The sequence below is a fragment of the Salvelinus alpinus genome, chromosome 1 (assembly GCF_045679555.1).
Source record: "Salvelinus alpinus chromosome 1, SLU_Salpinus.1, whole genome shotgun sequence".
Lineage (NCBI taxonomy): Eukaryota > Metazoa > Chordata > Actinopteri > Salmoniformes > Salmonidae > Salvelinus > Salvelinus alpinus.
This window is the reverse complement of record NC_092086.1, coordinates 16565039-16589777: the sequence shown is the minus strand read 5'-3', so window position 1 is coordinate 16589777 and position 24739 is coordinate 16565039. Positions and strand designations below refer to the sequence as shown.

Genomic DNA, 24739 nt, shown 5'->3' with positions numbered 1-24739 from the left:
GCCCACTCCTCCATACATACCTTCTCCAGATCCTTCAGGTTTCGGGGCTGTCGGTGGGCAATACGGACGTTCAGCTCCCTCCAAAGATTTTCTATTGGGTTCAGGTCTGGAGACTGGCTGGGCCACTCCAGGACCTTGAGATGCTTCTTACGGAGCCACTCCTTAGTTGCCCTGGCTGTGTGTTTCGGGTCGTTGTCATGCTGGAAGACCCAGCCACGACCCATCTTCAATGCTCTTACTGAGGGAAGGAGGTTTTTGGCCAAGATCTCGCGATACATGGCCCCATCCATCCTTCCCTCAATACGGTGCAGTCGTCCTGTCCCCTTTGCAGAAAAGCATCCCCAAAGAATGATGTTTCCACCTCCATGCTTCACGGTTGGGAGGGTGTTCTTGGGGTTGTACTCAACCTTCTTCTTCCTCCAAACACGGCGAGTGGAGTTTAGACCAAAAAGCTCTATTTTTGTCTCATCAGACCACATGACCTTCTCCCATTCCTCCTCTGGATCATCCAGATGGTCATTGGCAAACTTCAGACGGGCCTGGACATGCGCTGGCTTGAGCAGGGGGACTTTGCGTGCGCTGCAGGATTTCAATCCATGACAGCGTAGTGTGTTACTAATGGTTTTCTTTGAGACTGTGGTCCCAGCTCTCTTCAGGTCATTGGCCAGGTCCTGCCGTGTAGTTCTGGGCTGATCCCTCACCTTCCTTATGATCATTGATGCCCCACGAGGTGAGATCTTGCATGGAGCCCCAGACCGAGGGTGATTGACCGTCATCTTGAACATCTTCCATTTTCTAATAATTGCGCCAACAGTTGTTGCCTTCTCACCAAGCTGCTTGCCTATTGTCCTGTAGCCCATCCCAGCCTTGTGCAGGTCTACAATTTTATCCCTGATGTCCTTACACAGCTCTCTGGTCTTGGCCATTGTGGAGAGATTGGAGTCTGTTTGATTGAGTGTGTGTACAGGTGTCTTTTATACAGGTAACAAGTTCAAACAGGTGCAGTTAATACAGGTAATGAGTGGAGAACAGGAGGGCTTCTAAAAGAAAAACTAACAGGTCTGTGAGAGCCGGAATTCTTACTGGTTGGTAGGTGATCAAATACTTATGTCACGCAATAAAATGCAATTTAATTACTTAAAAATCATACAATGTGATTTTCTGGATTTTTGTTTTAGATTCCGTCTCTCACAGTTGAAGTGTACCTATGATAAAAATTACAGACCTCTACATGCTTTGTAAGTAGGAAAACCTTCAAAATCGGCAGTGTATCAAATACTTGTTCTCCCCACTGTATGTATATGACTGCCTGATAAGTATATGACTGCCTGATATGTATATGACTGCCTATATGACTGCCTGATATATATATGACTGCCTGATATGTATATGACTGCCTGATAAGTATATGACTGCCTGATATGTATATGACTGCCTATATGACTGCCTGATATATATATGACTGCCTGATATGTATATGACTGCCTGATATATATATGACTGCCTGATATGTATATGACTGCCTGGTATGTATATGACTGCCTGATATGTATATGACTGCCTGATATGTATATGACTGCCTGATATGTATATGACTGCCTGGTATGTATATGACTGCCTGATATGTATATGACTGCCTGATATGTATATGACTGCCTGATATGTATATGACTGCCTGATATGTATATGACTGCCTGATATGTATATGACTGCCTGGTATGTATATGACTGCCTGATATGTATATGACTGCCTGACATGACATAGACTGAGGGACATCCCATGACCATTAATTCCCTGAAGTATTTACATTATATATAAGTAATACACAGTGTAACCATCCTCCGTGTTGTTGTTTACTAGTAATACATAGTGTAACCATCCTCTGTGTTGTTGTTTACTAGTAATAGTGTAACCATCATCCGTGTTGTTGTTTACTAGTAATACATAGTGTAACCATCCTCCGTGTTGTTGTTTACTAGTAATACATAATGTAACTATCCCCTATGTTGTTGTTTACTAGTAATAGTGTAACCATCCTCCGTGTTGTTGTTTACTAGTAATAGTGTAACCATCCTCCGTGTTGTTGTTTACTAGTAATACATAGTGTAACCATCCTCCGTGTTGTTGTTTACTAGTAATACATAGTGTAACCATCCTCCGTGTTGTTGTTTACTAGTAATACATAGTGTAACCATCCTCCGTGTTGTTGTTTACTGGTAATAAACAGTGTAACCATCCTCCGTGTTGTTGTTTACTAGTAATACATAGTGTAACCATCCTCCGTGTTGTTGTTTACTAGTAATACATAGTGTAACCATCCTCCGTGTTGTTGTTTACTAGTAATACATAGTGTAACCATCCTCCGTGTTGTTGTTTACTAGTAATACACAGTGTAACCATCCTTCGTGTTGTTGTTTACTAGTAATACATAGTGTAACCATCCTCCGTGTTGTTGTTTACTAGTAATACATAGTGTAACCATCCTCCGTGTTGTTGTTTACTAGTAATACATAGTGTAACCATCCTCCGTGTTGTTGTTTACTGGTAATAAACAGTGTAACCATCCTCCGTGTTGTTGTTTACTAGTAATACATAGTGTAACCATCCTCCGTGTTGTTGTTTACTAGTAATACATAGTGTAACCATCCTCCGTGTTGTTGTTTACTAGTAATACATAGTGTAACCATCCTCCGTGTTGTTGTTTACTAGTAATACACAGTGTAACCATCCTCCGTGTTGTTGTTTACTAGTAATACATAGTGTAACCATCCTCCGTGTTGTTGTTTACTAGTAATACATAGTGTAACCATCCTCCGTGTTGTTGTTTACTAGTAATACATAGTGTAACCATCCTCCGTGTTGTTGTTTACTAGTAATACATAGTGTAACCATCCTCCGTGTTGTTGTTTACTAGTAATACATAGTGTAACCATCATCCGTGTTGTTGTTTACTAGTAATACATAGTGTAACCATCATCCGTGTTGTTGTTTACTAGTAATACATAGTGTAACCATCCTCCGTGTTGTTGTTTACTAGTAATACATAGTGTAACTATCCCCTATGTTGTTGTTTACTAGTAATAGTGTAACCATCCTCCGTGTTGTTGTTTACTAGAAATACATAGTGTCACCATCCTCCGTGTTGTTGTTTACTAGTAATACATAGTGTCACCATCCTCCGTGTTGTTGTTTACTAGTAATACATAGTGTAACCATCCTCCGTGTTGTTTATTTATTAGCCATTATTTCTTTTTTTATAGTCATATTTTTATTTAATTAAATGTATTGACCGAAGATTCCACAATACAACAGCAGTAGTGTTGTACCTGTATCCATGACTACATGCAGTACTATTATTACCACTGAAATTAACAGGATTTCATTATCCTCATAGCATTGTATTTACTGAAACGCTGTACCACTATACTGCTTTGGTAATATCTACAAATTGTATTTCATGTCAATAAAGCAATGGCTATACACACACTAGGTTGTTTCCTGTGGTGTAAAGTACTTATTAAGTAAAAATACTTTAAAGTACTACTTAAGTCGTTTTTTGGGGTATCTGTACTTTACTTTTCTGTTTATATTTTTTTACAACTTTTACTCCACTACATTTCTAAAGAAAATAATGTACTTTTTACTTTTTACTCCATACACTCGTTACATTTTGAATACTTAGCAGGACAGGTAGCCTAGTGGCTAGAGCGTTGGACTAGTAACCGAAAGGTTGCAAGATCAAATCCTTGAGCTGACAAGGTACAAATCTGTTGTTTTTCCCCTGAACAAGGCAGTTAACCCACTGTTCCTAGACTGTCATTGAAAATAAGAATTTGTTCTTCACTGACCTGCCAAGTTAAAAATAAAAAATAAATGGTCCAATTCACACACTTATTAAGAGAACATCCCTGGTCATCCCTACTACCTCTGATCTGGCGGACTCACTAAACACAAATGCTTCCTTTGTAAAATATATGTCTGAAAGTTGGTGTGCCCCTTGCTATCTGTACATTTTTTTTTTAAATTATAAAATTTTAAAAATGGTGCTCTCTGGTAAATTTAATATAATGAATTTGAAATTTTAATTTTCTATTAAAAGGTATCTTTACTTTTACTCAAATATGACAGTTGGGGACTTTATCCACCGCTGGTTGTTTCCTGTGGGATAATACTAACATGGAGTGTTTCGTTAGCCAACTTACTGACTAGCTGTCAGTGCAGACCTGAGCAGAGCCAGACCACATCTCTCAACATGGATTCTCCCTGAAGAACAGAATGGCTAATCTTATCAATGTTTCAGGCATTCAAACCTTTATGCTTTCATTACATTCTGGCTCCATTATGTGTTCCACTGCCTCTTCAATGCTTCAGGCTGTGGGAACATGTTTGGCCTTTTAAAATGTATCCCCGCTATCAATCAAACTGTAATATACTGTCACTATCCGGCTACCACCTGGTACTCTACCCTGCACCTTAGAGACTGCTGTCCTATGTACATAGTCATTGAATACTGGCCACTTTAATCATGTTTACATACTGTTTTACCCACTTCATATACTGTATTCTAGTCAAGGCTCATCCTATATAACTACTGCTGTACACACCTTTTCTATTCATATACTGTCCGTACACACCATTTATATAGAGTACCAGTCAAACGTTTGGACACACCTATTCATTCAAAGGTTTTTCTATATTTTGACTATTTTCTACATTGTAGAATAACAGTGAAGACATTAAAACTATGAAATAACACATATGGAATCTTGTAGTAACCAAAACAGTGTTAAACAAATCAAAATATATTTTAAATATATATTATTCAAAGTAGCCACCCTTTTCCTTGATGACAGCTTTTCACATTCTTGGCATTCTCTCAACCATCTTCACCTGGAATGTTTTTCCAACAGTGTTGAAGGAGTTCCCACACATGCTTTTTATATATATATATATATAAACTGGGTGGTTCGAGCCCTGAATGCTGATTGGCTGAAAGGCGTGGTATATCATACCGTATCCACGGGTATGACAAAACATTTATTTTTACTGCTCTAATCACGTTGGTAACCAGTTTATAATAGCAATAAGGCACCTTGGGGGTTTGTGGTATATGGCCAATATACCACGACTAAGGGCTGTATCCAGTCACTCCACGTTGCGTCGTGCATAAGAACACGATATTGGCCATATAACACAGCTCCTCAGGCCTTATTGCTTAAATATACAGTACCAGTCAAAAGTCTGGACACATATCAGTTTAAAATAGAACGTCATCATGTTTTGGTCACAAAGGAAAAAACACTTGCCTAGTTAGTTGGCTACAGCTGGATGTACCATTTCACCATACCCTGTAATCACTAGTTACTACTTCTAAACAAAATACCTTTTAGGGTGGATTCTTGTTGTTTGGTTTACTGTTTGAACAGTTGCTGAGATTATATTTGTTTATCAATGCAAAATAAGCTACTTTGATGAATAGCCTATATACTGTATAGATCCGATCTAGGAGCCAAGCGACAACACTGCCCCACGGCTGCGGAAGGAATGATATGGCGTGTCTAAATTTTAAGGAAGTTAAAAAAGTATGTCGAATGCCTGAGCGTATTTACAAGGAGCCGCCCCTTTTGTGACGAAAAACGACATTGCAACTCCGTAGGAAAAAAAATTGTCCCTGACCCGACTAAAACTTATCTAGCCACAACCTGGCCCGACCTCAGAACAGCCTTCGTTTCCAATAACGCGATTGCGTGTGTGTGTGTGTGTGTGTGTGTGTGCGTATTCTCAGTTGCATGGTACTACTCACAATTGAAAGAGGAATGGGACTCCCTGGACCGGCTGAATTCATCCCCGTAGAGAGCAGTCATGCTGGGCTGGCTGGTACGGCGGCCTGGGTAGGGTGGAGGTAGAGAACCAGAGCCCATCCCTGACCCTGCGGCTGCTCCAGCCATCCTCTCCTTGGTCTTCAGGGCCAGGGTCCTCTCCTAGACAAATAGATAGCTAGGTATTTACATACTGTAGATATAGGGAATTTATTCATCACCGAGGGGACAATACCAGGATGGTTTCCTGGACACAGATTACGCCTAGACCGGGACTAAAAAGCCAGATCAATGGAGAAGTCCTGGACCAGGCATAATGTGTCTGGGAAAACACTCTTCATGTCCAACAGAAGTCCTGGACCATGCATAATATGTCTGGGAAAACACTCTTCATGTCCAACAGAAGTCCTGGACCAGGCATAATATGTCTGGGAAAACACTCTTCATGTCCAACAGAAGTCCTGGACCAGGCATAATATGTCTGGGAAAACACTCTTCATGTCCAACAGAAGTCCTGGACCAGGCATAATATGTCTGGGAAAACACTCTTCATGTCCAACAGAAGTCCTGGACCATGCATAATATGTCTGGGAAAACACTCTTCATGTCCAACAGAAGTCCTGGACCAGGCATAATGTATCTGGGAAAACACTCTTCATGTCCAACAGAAGTCCTGGACCAGGCATAATATGTCTGGGAAAACACTCTTCATGTCCAACAGAAGTCCTGGATTAGGCATAATGTATCTGGGAAAACACTCTTCATGTCCAACAGAAGTCCTGGACCAGGCATAATATGTCTGGGAAAACACTCTTCATGTCCAACAGAAGTCCTGGATCAGGCATAATATATCTGGGAAAACACTCTTCATGTCCAACAGAAGTCCTGGACCAGGCATAATGTGTCTGATGTCAAACAGAAGCAGACACACATACTGTACAAAACCAAACCAACAGAATACAGGTACCATGTCATACCTGTTTCAGCCTCTCCTCATCCCTCATCAGGGCCACCAGCTGCTTGGCCTTCTCCCTAACATTCACCCCCTGGTCCCTGCCATCCCTGTCTGTGAACTGGAAGTCCCGTAGGGTCTAGAGAGGAGGAGGAGGAGGAGGAGAAAGAGGAGGAAGTATACTTTATTATATATTTTTTGCAGATAGTTTTTCGGTTTCAACCCGCTGAGAAAGAACCCATTCAGAAGCCAGCTCAGTGCACTCCCAGACATTTATCCCGACAGACTCGGGATTCGAACCGTCAACCTAACCTGTATGGTGTAGACGTTCTCCCTGCACTGCTGCGCCACACGTTCCGAGCCTGTTTTGATCAGGTAGTCGAGTAGAGTCAGGGCCTAGCAACAAAATAATAATCCACTTCACTTATACCACACAAATCTAACAGTAGATAAAAAGACAAGGCAAAGCGTTAAAAAAATAAAAACAGAATATGACGATAAAAATGTTACAAAATACATAGGAACAGGATATTTAAAGAATGAAGGAATATTAACAATTGTATGTTGTAAATATGAGAAAACAGTTAGTTTCCAAAGCCAGAAGAGGTGAATGTTGACCTTGTAGACGTGTCTCCAGTTCTTCCCGCTGTCGTTGAGGCGTTTCCAGATCATTCCCATGACCTCAGTAAACGCCACCACGTTGAAGGTCAGGTCAGCGATCTCTGACATCAGAGAGGAGGGGGGGCCCCACGGGTCGTTGGAGGTCGCCTCCCGGACCTTAATATAATAATACGAATACATATTTACTTTGGGAAAAAATATAATTCAGGCCGGGGGATTCAATCCGATCTCATTTTGTCGGCTATGCGCCATTTAAAAAGTAATTTCCGAATGAGCCGAGATATGCAGCATTCACCGTGAATGAGGTCTCCGGAACATTCCCTTTAAAATCACCAACAACGATCGGTTTGAATCCCAGCCCAAGATAAATTATAAACTTCAATATATAAGAATGATTTATAATGGCTCTTTTCTCAGAACCAAAGAAGCTTTACTACATATACAGTTGAAGTCGGAAGTTTACATACACTTAGGTTGGAGTCATTAAAACTCGTTTTTCAACCACTCCACAAATTTCTTGTTAACAAACTATAGTTTTGGCAAGTCGGTTAGGACATCTACTTTGTGCGTGACACAAGTAATTTTTTCCAACAATTGTTTACAGATTATTTCACTTATAATTCACTGTATCGCAATTCCAGTGGGTCAGAAGTTTACATACACTAAGTTGACTGTGCCTTTAAACAGCTTGGATAATTCCAGAAAATGATGTCATGGCTTTAGAAGCTTCTGATAGGCTAATTGACATAATTTGAGTCAATTGGAGGTGTACCTGTGGATGTATTTCAAGGCCTACCTTCAAACTCAGTGTCTCTTTGCTTGACATCATGGGAAAATCAAAAGATCTCAGCCAAGACATCAGAAAAAAGATTGTAGACCTTCACAAGTCTGGTTCATCCTTGGGAGCAATTTCCAAACGCCTGAAGGTACCATGTTCATCTGTACAAACAATAGTACGCAAGTATAAACACCATGGGACCACGCAGCCATCATACCGCTCAGGAAGGAGACGCGTTCTGTCTCCTAGAGATGAATGTACCTTGGTCTGATGAAACAAAAATAGAACTGTTTGGCCATAATGACCATCTTGTGTTTGGAGGAAAAGGGGAAAGGGGGAGGCTTGCAAGCCGAAGAACACCATCCCAACCGTGAAGCACGGGGGTGGCAGGATCATGTTGTGGGGGTGCATTGCTGCAGGAGGGACTGGTGCACTTCACAAACTAGATGGCATCATGAGGACGGAAAATTATGTGGATATATTGAAGCAACATCTCAAGACATCAGTCAGGAAGTTAAAGCTTGATGGGTCTTCCAAATGGACAATGACCCCAAGCATACTTCCAAAGTTGTGGCAAAATGGCTTAAGGACAACAAAGTCAAGGTATTGGAGTGGCCATCACAAAGCCCTGACCTCAATCCTAATTTGTGGGTAAAACTGAAAAAGCATGTGCGAGCAAGGAGGCCTGCAAACCTGACTCAGTTACACCAGCTCTGTCAGGAGGAATGGGCCAAAATTCACCCAACTTATTGTGGGAAGCTTGTGGAAGGCTACCCGAAATGTTTGACCCAGGTTAAACTATTTAAAGTCAATGCTACCAAATACTAATTGAGTGTATTTAAACTTCTGACCCACTGGGAATGTGATGAAAGAAATAAAACTTGAAATAAATCACTCTCTACTATTATTCTGACATTTCACATTCTTAAAGTAAAGTGGTGATCCTAACTGACCTAAGACAGGGAATTTTTACGAGGATTAAATGTCAAGAATTTTGAAAAACTGAGTTTAAATGTATTTGGCTAAGGTGTATGTAAACTTCCGACTTCAACTGTAGGTAACCATACAAATGTTAAGTAGCATCAACAACAAGCACAACAACAAACCTTGATCTCTGCCTCTGAGTATTGGTTGACCATGTTCTTCACCTGGCGGCGGAGAGATGATGTCTGCATGGTGATTGGTCAGTGTTTCACAGGTGTTAAGAAGTAGGTAATGGAATCATACAGTGGGCCCGCCCACTAGCTTTCTTCTCACAGGTAGAGTTAAGGAGGGGGGAGTCTATAACTGGGAGGGAGGTAGGAGGGGAGGTCAGTAGAGTTAAGGAGGGGGAGTCTTTAACTGGGATGGAGGGGGAGGTAGGAGGGGAGAGTCAGTAGAGTTAAGGGGGGAGTCTTTAACTGGGATGGAGGTAGGAGGGGAGGTCAGTAGAGTTAAGGAGGGGGGAGTCTTTAACTGGGATGGAGGAGGGAGGTAGGAGGGGAGGAGGTCAGTAGAGTTAAGGAGGGGGAGTCTTTAACTGGGATGGAGGAGGGAGGTAGGAGGGGAGGAGCTCAGTAGAGTTAAGGAGGGGAAGTCTTTAACTGGGATGGAGGAGGGAGGTAGGAGGGGAGGAGGTCAGTAGAGTTAAGTAGGGGGAGTCTTTAACTGGGATGGAGGAGGGAGGTAGGAGGGGAGGAGCTCAGTAGAGTTAAGGAGGGGGGAGGCTTTAACTGGGATGGAGGAGGGAGGTAGGAGGGGAGGTCAGTAGAGTTAATATGGGGGAGTCTTTAACTGGGATGGAGGAGGGAGGTAGGAGGTCAGTAGAGTTAAGGAGGGGGAGTCTTTAACTGGGATGGAGGAGGGAGGTAGGAGGGGAGGTCAGTAGAGTTAATATGGGGGAGTCTTTAACTGGGATGGAGGAGGGAGGTAGGAGGGGAGGTCAGTAGAGTTAATATGGGGGAGTCTTTAACTGGGATGGAGGAGGGAGGTAGGAGGTCAGTAGAGTTAAGGAGGGGGAGTCTTTAACTGGGATGGAGGGAGGTAGGAGGGGAGGTCAGTAGAGTTAATATGGGGGAGTCTTTAACTGGGATGGAGGAGGGAGGTAGGAGGTCAGTAGAGTTAAGGAGGGGGAGTCTTTAACTGGGATGGGGAGGGAGGTAGGAGGGGAGGAGGTCAGTAGAGTTAATATGGGGGAGTCTTTAACTGGGATGGAGGTAGGAGGGGAGGAGGTCAGTAGAGTTAAGGAGGGGGAGTCTATAACTGAGGAGGGAGGTAGGAGAGGAGGAGGTCAGTAGAGTTAAGATGGGGGAGGAGATGAGGTCCTCTAGATGAGTTCAGTGACGCCCAGAGTGTGTGTTCCTGGTCAGGAAGAGAACATCACAGTTAGACTGACATACAGATGCACACTGTAATATCAGTGACCAGTAGACCAGGGCTGTGTCCCTAATGCACCCTATTCCCTATATAGTGCACCCCATTAGACCAGGGCCCAAATGGCACCCTATTCCCTATACAGTGCACTACTTTAGACGAGGACCCATAGGGTAGTAGTGGTGCTCTAAGTAGTGTACTAGGGAATAGGGTGCCTTTTGGGACAAGAGAGAAAGATAAAGAGACATGGTGGCACCTGACCACAAACAGAGAGAGCTGACTATAGACGATCTACCATCCCTCTACACAGCCCTTTATAGCGCACTACTTTTGACCAGAGCCTATAAGGGGATAGGGTGCATTTTGGGACTTATATTGAGATAATTAAATCCTACACACTGCCATTGTCAGTATCACTTGTTTGTAAAGCTTACAGCCTTCGTCAAAGCTTTTGCTTTCATTTTGAGGGTGTAAAAATAATCACTAACTGATTATTTTTAGTCTATAGTCATAGGCATTTTCTTCTTTGAAAGTTTTGTCATCGCAACAGACAGGGAGGAGCCCACCCCCTGCTTGTTTTTCTAACAGGATTCCATCATCACCATGGCAGCAGAGCAGAAAAGCGGCTTGGGCACCAAAGGTTACTAAACAACTACGGACAAACCTGTTACACTACTGTAATAGGAAACGGCTGTGAATGTACCTGTTACACTACTGTATAAGAAAGTTTAGGGCCAACCTGTCTGCACACTCTTACACATACCTGTCCCAGACCTGACGAAGATCCTTATAGGATAGAAACGTTGTCAACTTATAATCATACATGTTGGAGAAATTCACTGTGCGGGACTACTTTCCTATTACAAGATTGTTTCATCCCAGCAGCACTCCACGAAAAGTGATGTGACTTTAACTACATACACTCTGGTAAAAAATGATGCACTCTCTTCTGTGTCCAGTCTTTTAGAAGAAATAACAGGTATAGAATAGTACAACAACAGAACAGCCCTGGTCTGGACTACAACAAACTACTTAATGTTACCAGCATACTGCCAGGGCCCTGAGTCAGCCCAGATCTGGACTACAACAAACTACTTAATGTTACCAGCATACTGCCAGGGCCCTGAGTCAGCCCAGATCTGGACTACAACAAACTACTTAATGTTACCAGCATGCTGTCAGGGCCCTGAGTCAGCCCAGATCTGGACTACAACAAACTACTTAATGTTACCAGCATACTGCCAGGGCCCTGAGTCAGCCCAGATCTGGACTACAACAAACTACTTAATGTTACCAGCATCCTGCCAGGGCCCTGAGTCAGCCAAAACACCACCATCACGCCAGTAACTTTCCTCTCATAATTCAGCAGTACCTATTAAACAAAGTGTTTAGAGCAAGCAGACTGAGGATCTATCCTCTAACTCAGTCAGAAGTTGACCTGGTCGTACGTCTCCATGTCTGAAACTTCTAGAGGCTTTAGGATTGAAGGCTGGTTAATAAGTGAATGGTATACTATATATACAAAAGTATGTGGACACCCCTTCAAATTAGTGGATTCGGCTATAACATCCACACCCGTTGCTGACAGGTGTATAAAATTGAGCACACAGCCATGCAATCTCCATAGACAAACAGCCCGGCCCATACTGAAGAGCTCAGCGACTCTTCAGTTGCCATCCTATGACACCGTCATAGGATGCCACCTTTCCAACAAGTCAGTTTGTCAAATTTCTACCTTGCTACAGCTGCCCCGGTCAACTGTAAGTGCTGTTATTGTGAAGTGGAAACGTCTAGGAGCAACAACAGATCAGCTGTGAAGTGGTAGGCCACACAAGCTGTGTGCTGAAGCACGTAGCGCGTAAAAAGGGTCTGTCCTCGGTTGCAACACTCACTACCGAGTTCCAAACTGCCTCTGGAAGCAATGTCAGCACAATAACTGTCGGGAGCTTCATGAAATGGGTTTCCATGGCCGGGCAGCCACACACAAGCTTAAGATCACCATGAGCAATGCCAAGCGTCTGCTGGAGTGGTGTAAAGCTCGCCGCCATTGGACTCTGGAGTAGTGGAAACGCGTTCCCTGGAGTGATGAATCACTCTTCACCATCTGGCAGTCCGACAGACAAATCTGGGTTTGGCTGATGCCAGGAGAGCGCTAGCTGCCCTAATGCATAGTTCCAACAGTAAGAAGGAATAATGGTCTGGGGCTGTTTTTCATGGTTCGGGCCCTTCAGTTCCAGTGAAGGGAAATCTTCTTGCTACAGCATACAATAACATTCTAGACGATTCTGTGCTTCAAACTTTGTGGCAACAGTTTGAGGAAGGCCCTTTCTTGTTTCAGCGTAACAATTCCCCCGTACACAAAGTGAGGTCCATGCAGAAATGGTTTGTCGAGATCAGGATTAATCGCCCAACATCGGTGCCCGACCCCACTAATGCTCTTGTGGCTGAATGGAAGCAAGTCCCCACAGAAATGTTCCAACATCTAGTGGAAAGCCTTCCCAGAAGAGTTGAGGCTGTTATAGCAGCAAAGTGGGGACCAACTCCATATTAAGGCCCATGATTTTGGAATGAGATGTACGACGAGCAGGTGTCCACATACTGTTGGTCATGTAGTGTAAATGGTGTGTTTTAGAAGCAGTGCGATTGACTTGTATCGATCCAGCTGAAGCCCTCTTGAATGTATCGATCCAGCTGAAGCCCTCTTGAATGTATCGATCCAGCTGAAGCTCTCTTGAATGTATCGATCCAGCTGAAGCCCTCTTGAATGTATCGATCCAGATGAAGCCCTCTTGAATGTATCGATCCAGCTGAAGCCCTCTTGAATGTATCGATCCAGCTGAAGCCCTCTTGAATGTATCGATCCAGCTGAAGCCCTCTTGAATGTATCGATCCAGCTGAAGCCCTCTTGAATGTATCGATCCAGCTGAAGCCCTCTTGAATGTATCGATCCAGCTGAAGCCCTCTTGAATGTATCGATCCAGCTGAAGACCTCTTGAATGTATCCATCCAGCTGAAGCCCTCTTGAATGTATCGATCCAGCTGAAGCCCTCTTGAAAGTATCGATTCAGCTGAAGCCCTCTTGAATGTATTGAAAATGTGATTTAATAATCTGGTCCCATTACCAAAGTCCCAGAGAAAAGTAGTGCTTCGTTGCAAAACCTGTTTTTTGACCAGACTGGTATATAGATTATATATATTTACTACTAATAAACCCTAATAAACTCCCTAATAAACCCCCTAATAACCCCCCCCAATAAACCCCTAATAACCTCCTAATAACCTCCTAATAACCCCCCAATAAACCCATAATAAACCCTGTAATAAACCCCTAATAACCCCCTAATAAACCCCCTAATAAACCCCCTAATAACCCCCCAATAAACCCCCTAATAAACCCATAATAACCCCCCAATAAAGCCCTCATAACCCCCTAATAAACCCCCCAATAAACCCCTAATAACCCCCCAATAAACCCCATAATAACCCCCTAATAAACCCCCTAATAAAACCCTTATAAATAATTTATAAAGTCCACCTTCATGTAAAATGTTACCTAGATAAAACAAGTCTATTCACCAATACATAGATGACAAAATGATCACACAATTAAGACAACAGGAACATTGACATTAACAATTATTCAGTACAATGTCAAGTAACTCATCTTGGAACTCAGAGTCACATTCTCATGTGAACGCTGGCCTCCGGCCTGCTAATGTTACGAGTGTTAGGAGAGAGATTACAGGGAACTGACTAGAATAAGATCGTGACTCAGTAGGTGTACCTAGCCTCCATTGCTGTGATATAAGGCCATATGGCCAAAGCTGTACAGTAACATCAGTGTCATAGTCCTGGTTGGAAATAGACTGGTGGCTGAAGAAAACAGTCATGGATGCTTCCTGTACGGTCAGCTGACCACTACCACTATCTCCAGTGGTCCTTCCACATCCAGACCAGACACAACCCCACTACCACTATCTCCAGTGGTCCTTCCACATCCAGACCAGACACAACCCCACTACCACTATCTCCAGTGGTCCTTCCACATCCAGACCAGACACAACCCCACTACCACTATCTCCAGTGGTCCTTCCACATCCAGACCAGACACAACCCCACTACCACTATATCCAGTGGTCCTTCCACATCCAGACCAGAAACAACCCCACTACCACTATCTCCAGTGGTCCTTCCACATCCAGGCCAGACACAACCCCACTACCACTATCTCCAGTGGTCCTTCCACATCCAGACCAGACACAACCCCACTACCACTATCTCCAGTGGTCCTTCCACATCCAGGCCAGAAACAACCACACTACCACTATCTCCAGTGGTCCTTCCACATCCAGACCAGACACAACCCCACTACCACTATCTCCAGTGGTCCTTCCACATCCAGACCAGACACAACCCCACTACCACTATCTCCAGTGGTCCTTCCACATCCAGACCAGAAACAACCCCACTACCACTATCTCCAGTGGTCCTTCCACATCCAGGCCAGACACAACCCCACTACCACTATCTCCTGTGGTCCTTCCACATCCAGACCAGACACAACTCCACTACCACTATCTCCAGTGGTCCTTCCACATCCAGACCAGACACAACCCCACTACCACTATCTCCAGTGGTCCTTCCACATCCAGGCCAGACACAACCCCACTACCACTATCTCCAGTGGTCCTTCCACATCCAGGCCAGACACAACCCCACTACCACTATCTCCAGTGGTCCTTCCACATCCAGACCAGACACAACCCCACTACCACTATCTCCAGTGGTCCTTCCACATCCAGGCCAGACACAACCCCACTACCTCCAGTGGTCCTTCCACATCCAGACCAGACACAACCCCACTACCACTATCTCCAGTGGTACTTCCACATCCAGACCAGACACAACCCCACTACCACTATCTCCAGTGGTCCTTCCACATCCAGACCAGACACAACCCCACTACCTCCAGTGGTCCTTCCACATCCAGACCAGACACAACCCCACTACCACTATCTCCAGTGGTCCTTCCACATCCAGACCAGATACAACCCCACTACCACTATCTCCAGTGGTCCTTCCACATCCAGGCCAGACACAACCCCACTACCACTATCTCCAGTGGTCCTTCCACATCCAGGCCAGACACAACCCCACTACCACTATCTCCAGTGGTCCTTCCACATCCAGGCCAGAAACAACCCCACTACCACTATCTCCAGTGGTCCTTCCACATCCAGACCAGACACAACCCCACTACCACTATCTCCAGTGGTCCTTCTACATCCAGACCAGACACAACCCCACTACCACTATCTCCAGTGGTCCTTCCACATCCAGACCAGAAACAACCCCACTACCACTATCTCCAGTGGTCCTTCCACATCCAGACCAGACACAACTCCACTACCACTATCTCCAGTGGTCCTTCCACATCCAGACCAGACACAACCCCACTACCACTATCTCCAGTGGTCCTTCCACATCCAGACCAGACACAACCCCACTACCACTATCTCCAGTGGTCCTTCCACATCCAGGCCAGACACAACCCCACTACCACTATCTCCAGTGGTCCTTCCACATCCAGACCAGACACAACCCCACTACCACTATCTCCAGTGGTCCTTCCACATCCAGACCAGAAACAAACCCACTACCACTATCTCCAGTGGTCCTTCCACATCCAGGCCAGACACAACCCCACTACCTCCAGTGGTCCTTCCACATCCAGGCCAGACACAACCCCACTACCACTATCTCCAGTGGTACTTCCACATCCAGACCAGACACAACCCCACTACCACTATCTCCAGTGGTCCTTCCACATCCAGACCAGACACAACCCCACTACCTCCAGTGGTCCTTCCACATCCAGGCCAGACACAACCCCACTACCACTATCTCCAGTGGTACTTCCACATCCAGACCAGACACAACCCCACTACCACTATCTCCAGTGGTCCTTCCACATCCAGACCAGACACAACCCCACTACCTCCAGTGGTCCTTCCACATCCAGGCCAGACACAACCCCACTACCACTATCTCCAGTGGTCCTTCCACATCCAGACCAGACACAACCCCACTACCACTATCTCCAGTGGTCCTTCCACATCCAGGCCAGACACAACCCCACTACCTCCAGTGGTCCTTCCACATCCAGACCAGACACAACCCCACTACCACTATCTCCAGTGGTACTTCCACATCCAGACCAGACACAACCCCACTACCACTATCTCCAGTGGTCCTTCCACATCCAGACCAGACACAACCCCACTACCACTATCTCCAGTGGTCCTTCCACATCCAGACCAGACACAACCCCACTACCTCCAGTGGTCCTTCCACATCCAGACCAGACACAACCCCACTACCACTATCTCCAGTGGTCCTTCCACATCCAGACCAGACACAAACTCACTACCACTATCTCCAGTGGTCCTTCCACATCCAGGCCAGAAACAACCCCACTACCACTATCTCCAGTGGTCCTTCCACATCCAGGCCAGACACAACCCCACTACCACTATCTCCAGTGGTCCTTCCACATCCAGACCAGACACAACCCCACTACCACTATCTCCAGTGGTCCTTCCACATCCAGACCAGACACAACCCCACTACCACTATCTCCAGTGGTCCTTCCACATCCAGGCCAGAAACAACCCCACTACCACTATCTCCAGTGGTCCTTCCACATCCAGGCCAGACACAACCCCACTACCACTATCTCCAGTGGTCCTTCCACATCCAGACCAGAAACAACCCCACTACCACTATCTCCAGTGGTCCTTCCACATCCAGACCAGACACAACTCCACTACCACTATCTCCAGTGGTCCTTCCACATCCAGACCAGACACAACCCCACTACCACTATCTCCAGTGGTCCTTCCACATCCAGGCCAGACACAACCCCACTACCACTATCTCCAGTGGTCCTTCCACATCCAGGCCAGACACAACCCCACTACCACTATCTCCAGTGGTCCTTCCACATCCAGACCAGACACAACCCCACTACCACTATCTCCAGTGGTCCTTCCACATCCAGGCCAGACACAACCCCACTACCACTATCTCCAGTGGTCCTTCCACATCCAGACCAGACACAACCCCACTACCACTATCTCCAGTGGTCCTTCCACATCCAGACCAGAAACAAACCCACTACCACTATCTCCAGTGCTCCTTCCACATCCAGGCCAGACACAACCCCACTACCTCCAGTGGTCCTTCCACATCCAGGCCAGACACAACCCCACTACCACTATCTCCAGTGGTACTTCCACATCCAGACCAGACACAACCCCACTACCACTATCTCCAGTGGTCCTTCCACATCCAGACCAGACACAACCCCACTACCTCCAGTGGTCCTTCCACATCCAGGCCAGACACAACCCCACTACCACTATCTCCAGTGGTCCTTCCACATCCAGACCAGACACAACCCCACTACCACTATCTCCAGTGGTCCTTCCACATCCAGACCAGACACAACCCCACTACCACTATCTCCAGTGGTCCTTCCACATCCAGGCTAGACACAACCCCACTACCACTATCTCCAGTGGTCCTTCCACATCCAGACCAGACACAACCCCACTACCACTATCTCCAGTGGTCCTTCCACATCCAGGCCAGAAACAACCCCACTACCACTATCTCCAGTGGTCCTTCCACATCCAGGCCAGACACAACCCCACTACCACTATCTCCAGTGGTCCTTCCACATCCAGACCAGACACAACCCCACTACCACTATCTCCAGTGGTCCTTCCACATCCAGACCAGAAACAACCCCACTACCACTATCTCCAGTGGTCCTTCCACATCCAGACCAGACACAACTCCACTACCACTATCTCCAGTGGTCCTTCCACATCCAGACCAGACACAACCCCACTACCACTATCTCCAGTGGTCCTTCCACATCCAGGCCAGACACAACCCCACTACCACTATCTCCAGTGGTCCTTCCACATCCAGGCCAGACACAACCCCACTACCACTATCTCCAGTGGTCCTTCCACATCCAGACCAGACACAACCCCACTACCACTATCTCCAGTGGTCCTTCCACATCCAGGCCAGACACAACCCCACTACCACTATCTCCAGTGGTCCTTCCACATCCAGACCAGACACAACCCCACTACCACTATCTCCAGTGGTCCTTCCACATCCAGACCAGAAACAAACCCACTACCACTATCTCCAGTGGTCCTTCCACATCCAGGCCAGACACAACCCCACTACCTCCAGTGGTCCTTCCACATCCAGGCCAGACACAACCCCACTACCACTATCTCCAGTGGTACTTCCACATCCAGACCAGACACAACCCCACTACCACTATCTCCAGTGGTCCTTCCACATCCAGACCAGACACAACCCCACTACCTCCAGTGGTCCTTCCACATCCAGGCCAGACACAACCCCACTACCACTATCTCCAGTGGTCCTTCCACATCCAGACCAGACACAACCCCACTACCACTATCTCCAGTGGTCCTTCCACATCCAGACCAGACACAACCCCACTACCACTATCTCCAGTGGTCCTTCCACATCCAGGCCAGACACAACCCCACTACCACTATCTCCAGTGGTACTTCCACATCCAGGCCAGAAACAACCCCACTACCACTATCTCCAGTGGTCCTTCCACATCCAGGCCAGACACAACCCCACTACCACTATCTCCAGTGGTCCTTCCACATCCAGGCCAGACACAACCCACTACCACTATCTCCAGTGGTCCTTCCACATCCAGGCCAGACACAACCCCACTACCACTATCTCCAGTGGTCCTTCCACATCCAGGCCAGACACAACCCCACTACCACTATCTCCAGTGGTCCTTCCACATCCAGACCAGAAACAACCCCACTACCACTATCTCCAGTGGTCCTTCCACATCCAGACCAGACACAACTCCACTACCACTATCTCCAGTGGTCCTTCCACATCCAGACCAGACACAACCCCACTACCACTATCTCCAGTGGTCCTTCCACATCCAGGCCAGACACAACCCCACTACCACTATCTCCAGTGGTCCTTCCACATCCAGGCCAGACACAACCCCACTACCACTATCTCCAGTGGTCCTTCCACATCCAGACCAGACACAACCCCACTACCACTATCTCCAGTGGTCCTTCCACATCCAGACCAGAAACAAACCCACTACCACTATCTCCAGTGGTCCTTCCACATCCAGGCCAGACACAACCCCACTACCTCCAGTGGTCCTTCCACATCCAGGCCAGACACAACCCCACTACCACTATCTCCAGTGGTACTTCCACATCCAGACCAGACACAACCCCACTACCACTATCTCCAGTGGTCCTTCCACATCCAGACCAGACACAACCCCACTACCTCCAGTGGTCCTTCCACATCCAGGCCAGACACAACCCCACTACCACTATCTCCAGTGGTCCTTCCACATCCAGACCAGACACAACCCCACTACCACTATCTCCAGTGGTCCTTCCACATCCAGACCAGACACAACCCCACTACCACTATCTCCAGTGGTCCTTCCACATCCAGGCTAGACACAACCCCACTACCACTATTTCCAGTGGTCCTTCCACATCCAGGCCAGAAACAACCCCACTACCACTATCTCCAGTGGTCCTTCCACATCCAGGCCAGACACAACCCCACTACCACTATCTCCAGTGGTCCTTCCACATCCAGACCAGACACAACCCCACTACCACTATCTCCAGTGGTCCTTCCACATCCAGACCAGAAACAACCCCACTACCACTATCTCCAGTGGTCCTTCCACATCCAGACCAGACACAACTCCACTACCACTATCTCCAGTGGTCCTTCCACATCCAGACCAGACACAACCCCACTACAGCTATCTCCAGTGGTCCTTCCACATCCAGGCCAGACACAACCCCACTACCACTATCTCCAGTGGTCCTTCCACATCCAGGCCAGACACAACCCCACTACCACTATCTCCAGTGGTCCTTCCACATCCAGACCAGACACAACCCCACTACCACTATCTCCAGTGGTCCTTCCACATCCAGGCCAGACACAACCCCACTACCACTATCTCCAGTGGTCCTTCCACATCCAGACCAGACACAACCCCACTACCACTATCTCCAGTGGTCCTTCCACATCCAGACCAGAAACAAACCCACTACCACTATCTCCAGTGGTCCTTCCACATCCAGGCCAGACACAACCCCACTACCTCCAGTGGTCCTTCCACATCCAGGCCAGACACAACCCCACTACCACTATCTCCAGTGGTACTTCCACATCCAGACCAGACACAACCCCACTACCACTATCTCCAGTGGTCCTTCCACATCCAGACCAGACACAACCCCACTACCTCCAGTGGTCCTTCCACATCCAGGCCAGACACAACCCCACTACCACTATCTCCAGTGGTCCTTCCACATCCAGACCAGACACAACCCCACTACCACTATCTCCAGTGGTCCTTCCACATCCAGACCAGACACAACCCCACTACCACTATCTCCAGTGGTCCTTCCACATCCAGGCCAGACACAACCCCACTACCACTATCTCCAGTGGTCCTTCCACATCCAGGCCAGAAACAACCCCACTACCACTATCTCCAGTGGTACTTCCACATCCAGGCCAGAAACAACCCCACTACCACTATCTCCAGTGGTCCTTCCACATCCAGGCCAGACACAACCCCACTACCACTATCTCCAGTGGTCCTTCCACATCCAGGCCAGACACAACCCACTACCACTATCTCCAGTGGTCCTTCCACATCCAGGCCAGACACAACCCCACTACCACTATCTCCAGTGGTCCTTCCACATCCAGGCCAGACACAACCCCACTACCACTATCTCCAGTGGTCCTTCCACATCCAGGCCAGACCCAACCCCACTACCACTATCTCCAGTGGTCCTTCCACATCCAGGCCAGACACAACCCCACTACCACTATCTCCAGTGGTCCTTCCACATCCAGACCACACACAACCCCACTACCACTATCTCCAGTGGTCCTTCCACATCCAGACCAGACACAACCCCACTACCACTATCTCCAGTGGTCCTTCCACATCCAGGCCAGACACAACCCCACTACCACTATCTCCAGTGGTCCTTCCACATCCAGGCCAGACACAACCCCACTACCACTATCTCCAGTGGTCCTTCCACATCCAGACCAGACACAACCCCACTACCACTATCTCCAGTGGTCCTTCCACATCCAGGCCAGACACAACCCCACTACCACTATCTCCAGTGGTCCTTCCACATCCAGACCAGACACAACCCCACTACCACTATCTCCAGTGGTCCTTCCACATCCAGACCAGACACAACCCCACTATCACTATCTCCAGTGGTCCTTCCACATCCAGACCAGACACAACCCCACTACCACTATCTCCAGGGGTCCTTCCACATCCAGGGGATAGGGGTGGTTTTGACAAGGGCCTATAGGGGATAGGGCTGGTTTTGACAAGGGCCTATAGGGGATAGGGCTGGTTTTGACAAGGGCCTATAGGGGATAGGGCTGGTTTTGACAAGGGCCTATAGGGGATAGGGGTGGTTTTGACAAGGGCCTATAGGGGATAGGGGTGGTTTTGACAAGGGCCTATAGGGGATAGGGGTGGTTTTGACAAGGGCCTATAGGGGATAGGGGACTTTCTGTACAAGGCCTCAGTCACCAGGCAGGTTAATGTTCAGCTCCTAGCTACGTTTTGTATTTGGCTTCATTTCCTCCCTCTACCATCTACCGGCCCTGGGACAACACTGATGTATTCCTGGCATTCCTGTGTTGGAGTCTGTACAGGAAATAGCTATAAAAATGGTCAAGTTAGAGAGCCCTGTGCGCTGCAGGAGAGAGTGGAGTTGGGAATAGATGGAGGGTGTGTGTGTGTGTGTGTGTGTGTGTGTGTGTGTGTGTGTGTGTGTGTGTGTGTGTGTGTGTGTGTGTGTGTGTGTGTGTGTGTGTGTGTGTGTGTGTGTGTGTGTGTGTGTGTGTGTGTGTGTGTGTGTGTGTGTGTGTGTGTGTGTGTGTGTGTGTGTGTGTGTGAGAGCTGCCCAATGCCCACTGTTTCTTTTTGACCCACTGACTGAATGAGAGAAGAAGATGGTACCGATGGTACCGCATGTCAAGGTGGATATGCTGTAAGGTACACAGGAGTGTAGTTCTATCCTCAAGCCTGCATTATGGATGGAGTGAGGAAAGAGAAAGGAAATAGAACCCATTCCTAATTTAGATAGAAAACAGAGGACCTAGCCTGAGTGGTGCAGCTAGGACCTAGCCTGAGTGGTGCAGCTAGGACCTAGCCTGAGTGGTGCAGCTAGGACCTAGCCTGAATGCTGCAGCTAGGACCTAGCCTGAGTGCTGCAGCTAGGACCTAGCCTGAGTGCTGCAGCTAGGACCTAGCCTGAGTGGTGCAGCTAGGACCTAGCCTGAGTGCTGCAGCTAGGACCTAGCCTGAGTGGTGCAGCTAGGACCTAGCCTGAGTGGTGCAGCTAGGACCTAGCCTGAGTGGTGCAGTTAGGACCTAGCCTGAGTGGTGCAGCTAGGACCTAGCCTGAGTGGTGCAGTTAGGACCTAGCCTGAGTGGTGCAGCTAGGACCTAGCCTGAGTGGTGCAGTTAGGACCTAGCCTGAGTGGTGCAGCTAGGACCTAGCCTGAGTGGTGCAGTTAGGACCTAGCCTGAGTGGTGCAGCTAGGACCTAGCCTGAGCAGTGCAGCTGGGACCAGGCTATAGAAGGAGACGACAGATCTGGGACCAGGCTATAGAAGGAGGAAACAGATCTGGGGCCAGGCTATAGGAGGAAACAGATCTGGGGCCAGGCTATAGGAGAAAATAGATCTGGGACCAGGTTATAGAAGGAAACAAATCTGGGGCCAGGCTAAGAAGGAGACAACAGATCTGAGACCAGGCTATAGAAGGAAACAAATCTGGGGCCAGGCTAAGAAGGAAACAACAGATCTGGGGCCAGGCTATAGAAGGAGACGACAGATCTGGGGCCAGGCTATAGAAGGAGACAACAGATCTGAGACCAGGCTATAGAAGGAAACAAATCTGGGACCAGGCTATAGAAGGAGACAACAGATCTGGGGCCAGGCTATAGAAGGAGACGACAGATCTGGGACCAGGCTATAGAAGGAGACGACAGATCTGGGACCAGGCTATAGAAGGAGGAAACAGATCTGGGGCCAGGCTATAGGAGGAAACAGATCTGGGGCCAGGCTATAGGAGGAGAAAATAGATCTGGGACCAGGTTATAGAAGGAAACAGATCTGGTAGCAGGCTATAGAAGGAGACAACAGATCTGGGACCAGGCTATAGAAGGAGAAAACAGATCTGGGACCAGGCTATAGAAGGACAAAACAGATCTGGGACCAGGCTATAGAAGGAGACAACAGATCTGGGACCAGGCTATAGAAGGAGACGACAGATCTGGGACCAGGCTATAGAAGGAGACAACAGATCTGGGACCAGGTTATAGAAGGAGACAACAGATCTGGGACCAGGCTATAGAAGGAGACAACAGATCTGGGACCAGGTTATAGAAGGAGACAACAGACCTGGGGCCAGGCTATAGAAGGAGACAACAGATCTGGGACCAGGCTATAGAAGGAGAAAACAGATCTGGGACCAGGCTATAGAAGGAGACAACAGATCTGGGACCAGGCTATAGAAGGAGACAACAGATCTGGGACCAGGCTAGGTCCTAGATGCAGAATCATTTAATAAACTACAGGATAATATTATATATATTTTTCTGTTAAATAGGGGATTGATCACTATGGACCAATGTAATACACACACACACACACACACACACACACACACACACACACACACACACACACACACACACACACACACACACACACACACACACACACACACACACACACACACACACACACACACAGGGCTGGTCTGACAAACCAACACTCCACTCCGACCCTGAAGACAAACTCATCAAAACAACACAAATATAAGAGCATACTTAAAGGGGCAATCCGTAGTTGAAACAATAACAAAGCATAGTCCTCGTCACTGTTTCTGTAAAAACCTGAGGGACGGGGCTGGAGAAATGTAACCAATCTCATATTCATAGACAGAGCTATGGATGCAAGGACGGACCATCCATGATACAATTATAGTTTTAACAATGTTTTGAGGCTACACAGTG

At 47.2% G+C, this 24739-nt stretch overlaps 1 protein-coding gene across 2 annotated transcripts in view; it reads right to left on the bottom strand.

The window, feature by feature from the left end:
• epn3a (epsin 3a) overlaps window positions 1–9518 on the bottom strand; it is a 57363-nt gene extending 47845 nt beyond the window's left edge. For both annotated transcript variants that reach the window (XM_071396611.1, XM_071396700.1), the window contains exons 1-5: window positions 9278–9518; window positions 7391–7549; window positions 7085–7168; window positions 6798–6911; window positions 5805–5982 (exon numbers count right to left, since the gene is read on the bottom strand). In XM_071396611.1, coding sequence (XP_071252712.1) covers window positions 5805–5982; window positions 6798–6911; window positions 7085–7168; window positions 7391–7549; window positions 9278–9346 — 604 coding nt within the window. In that variant the 5' untranslated portion in view covers window positions 9347–9518. The remainder of the gene's footprint in view (window positions 1–5804; window positions 5983–6797; window positions 6912–7084; window positions 7169–7390; window positions 7550–9277) is intronic.
• Between the last annotated feature and the right edge of the window lie 15221 nt (window positions 9519–24739).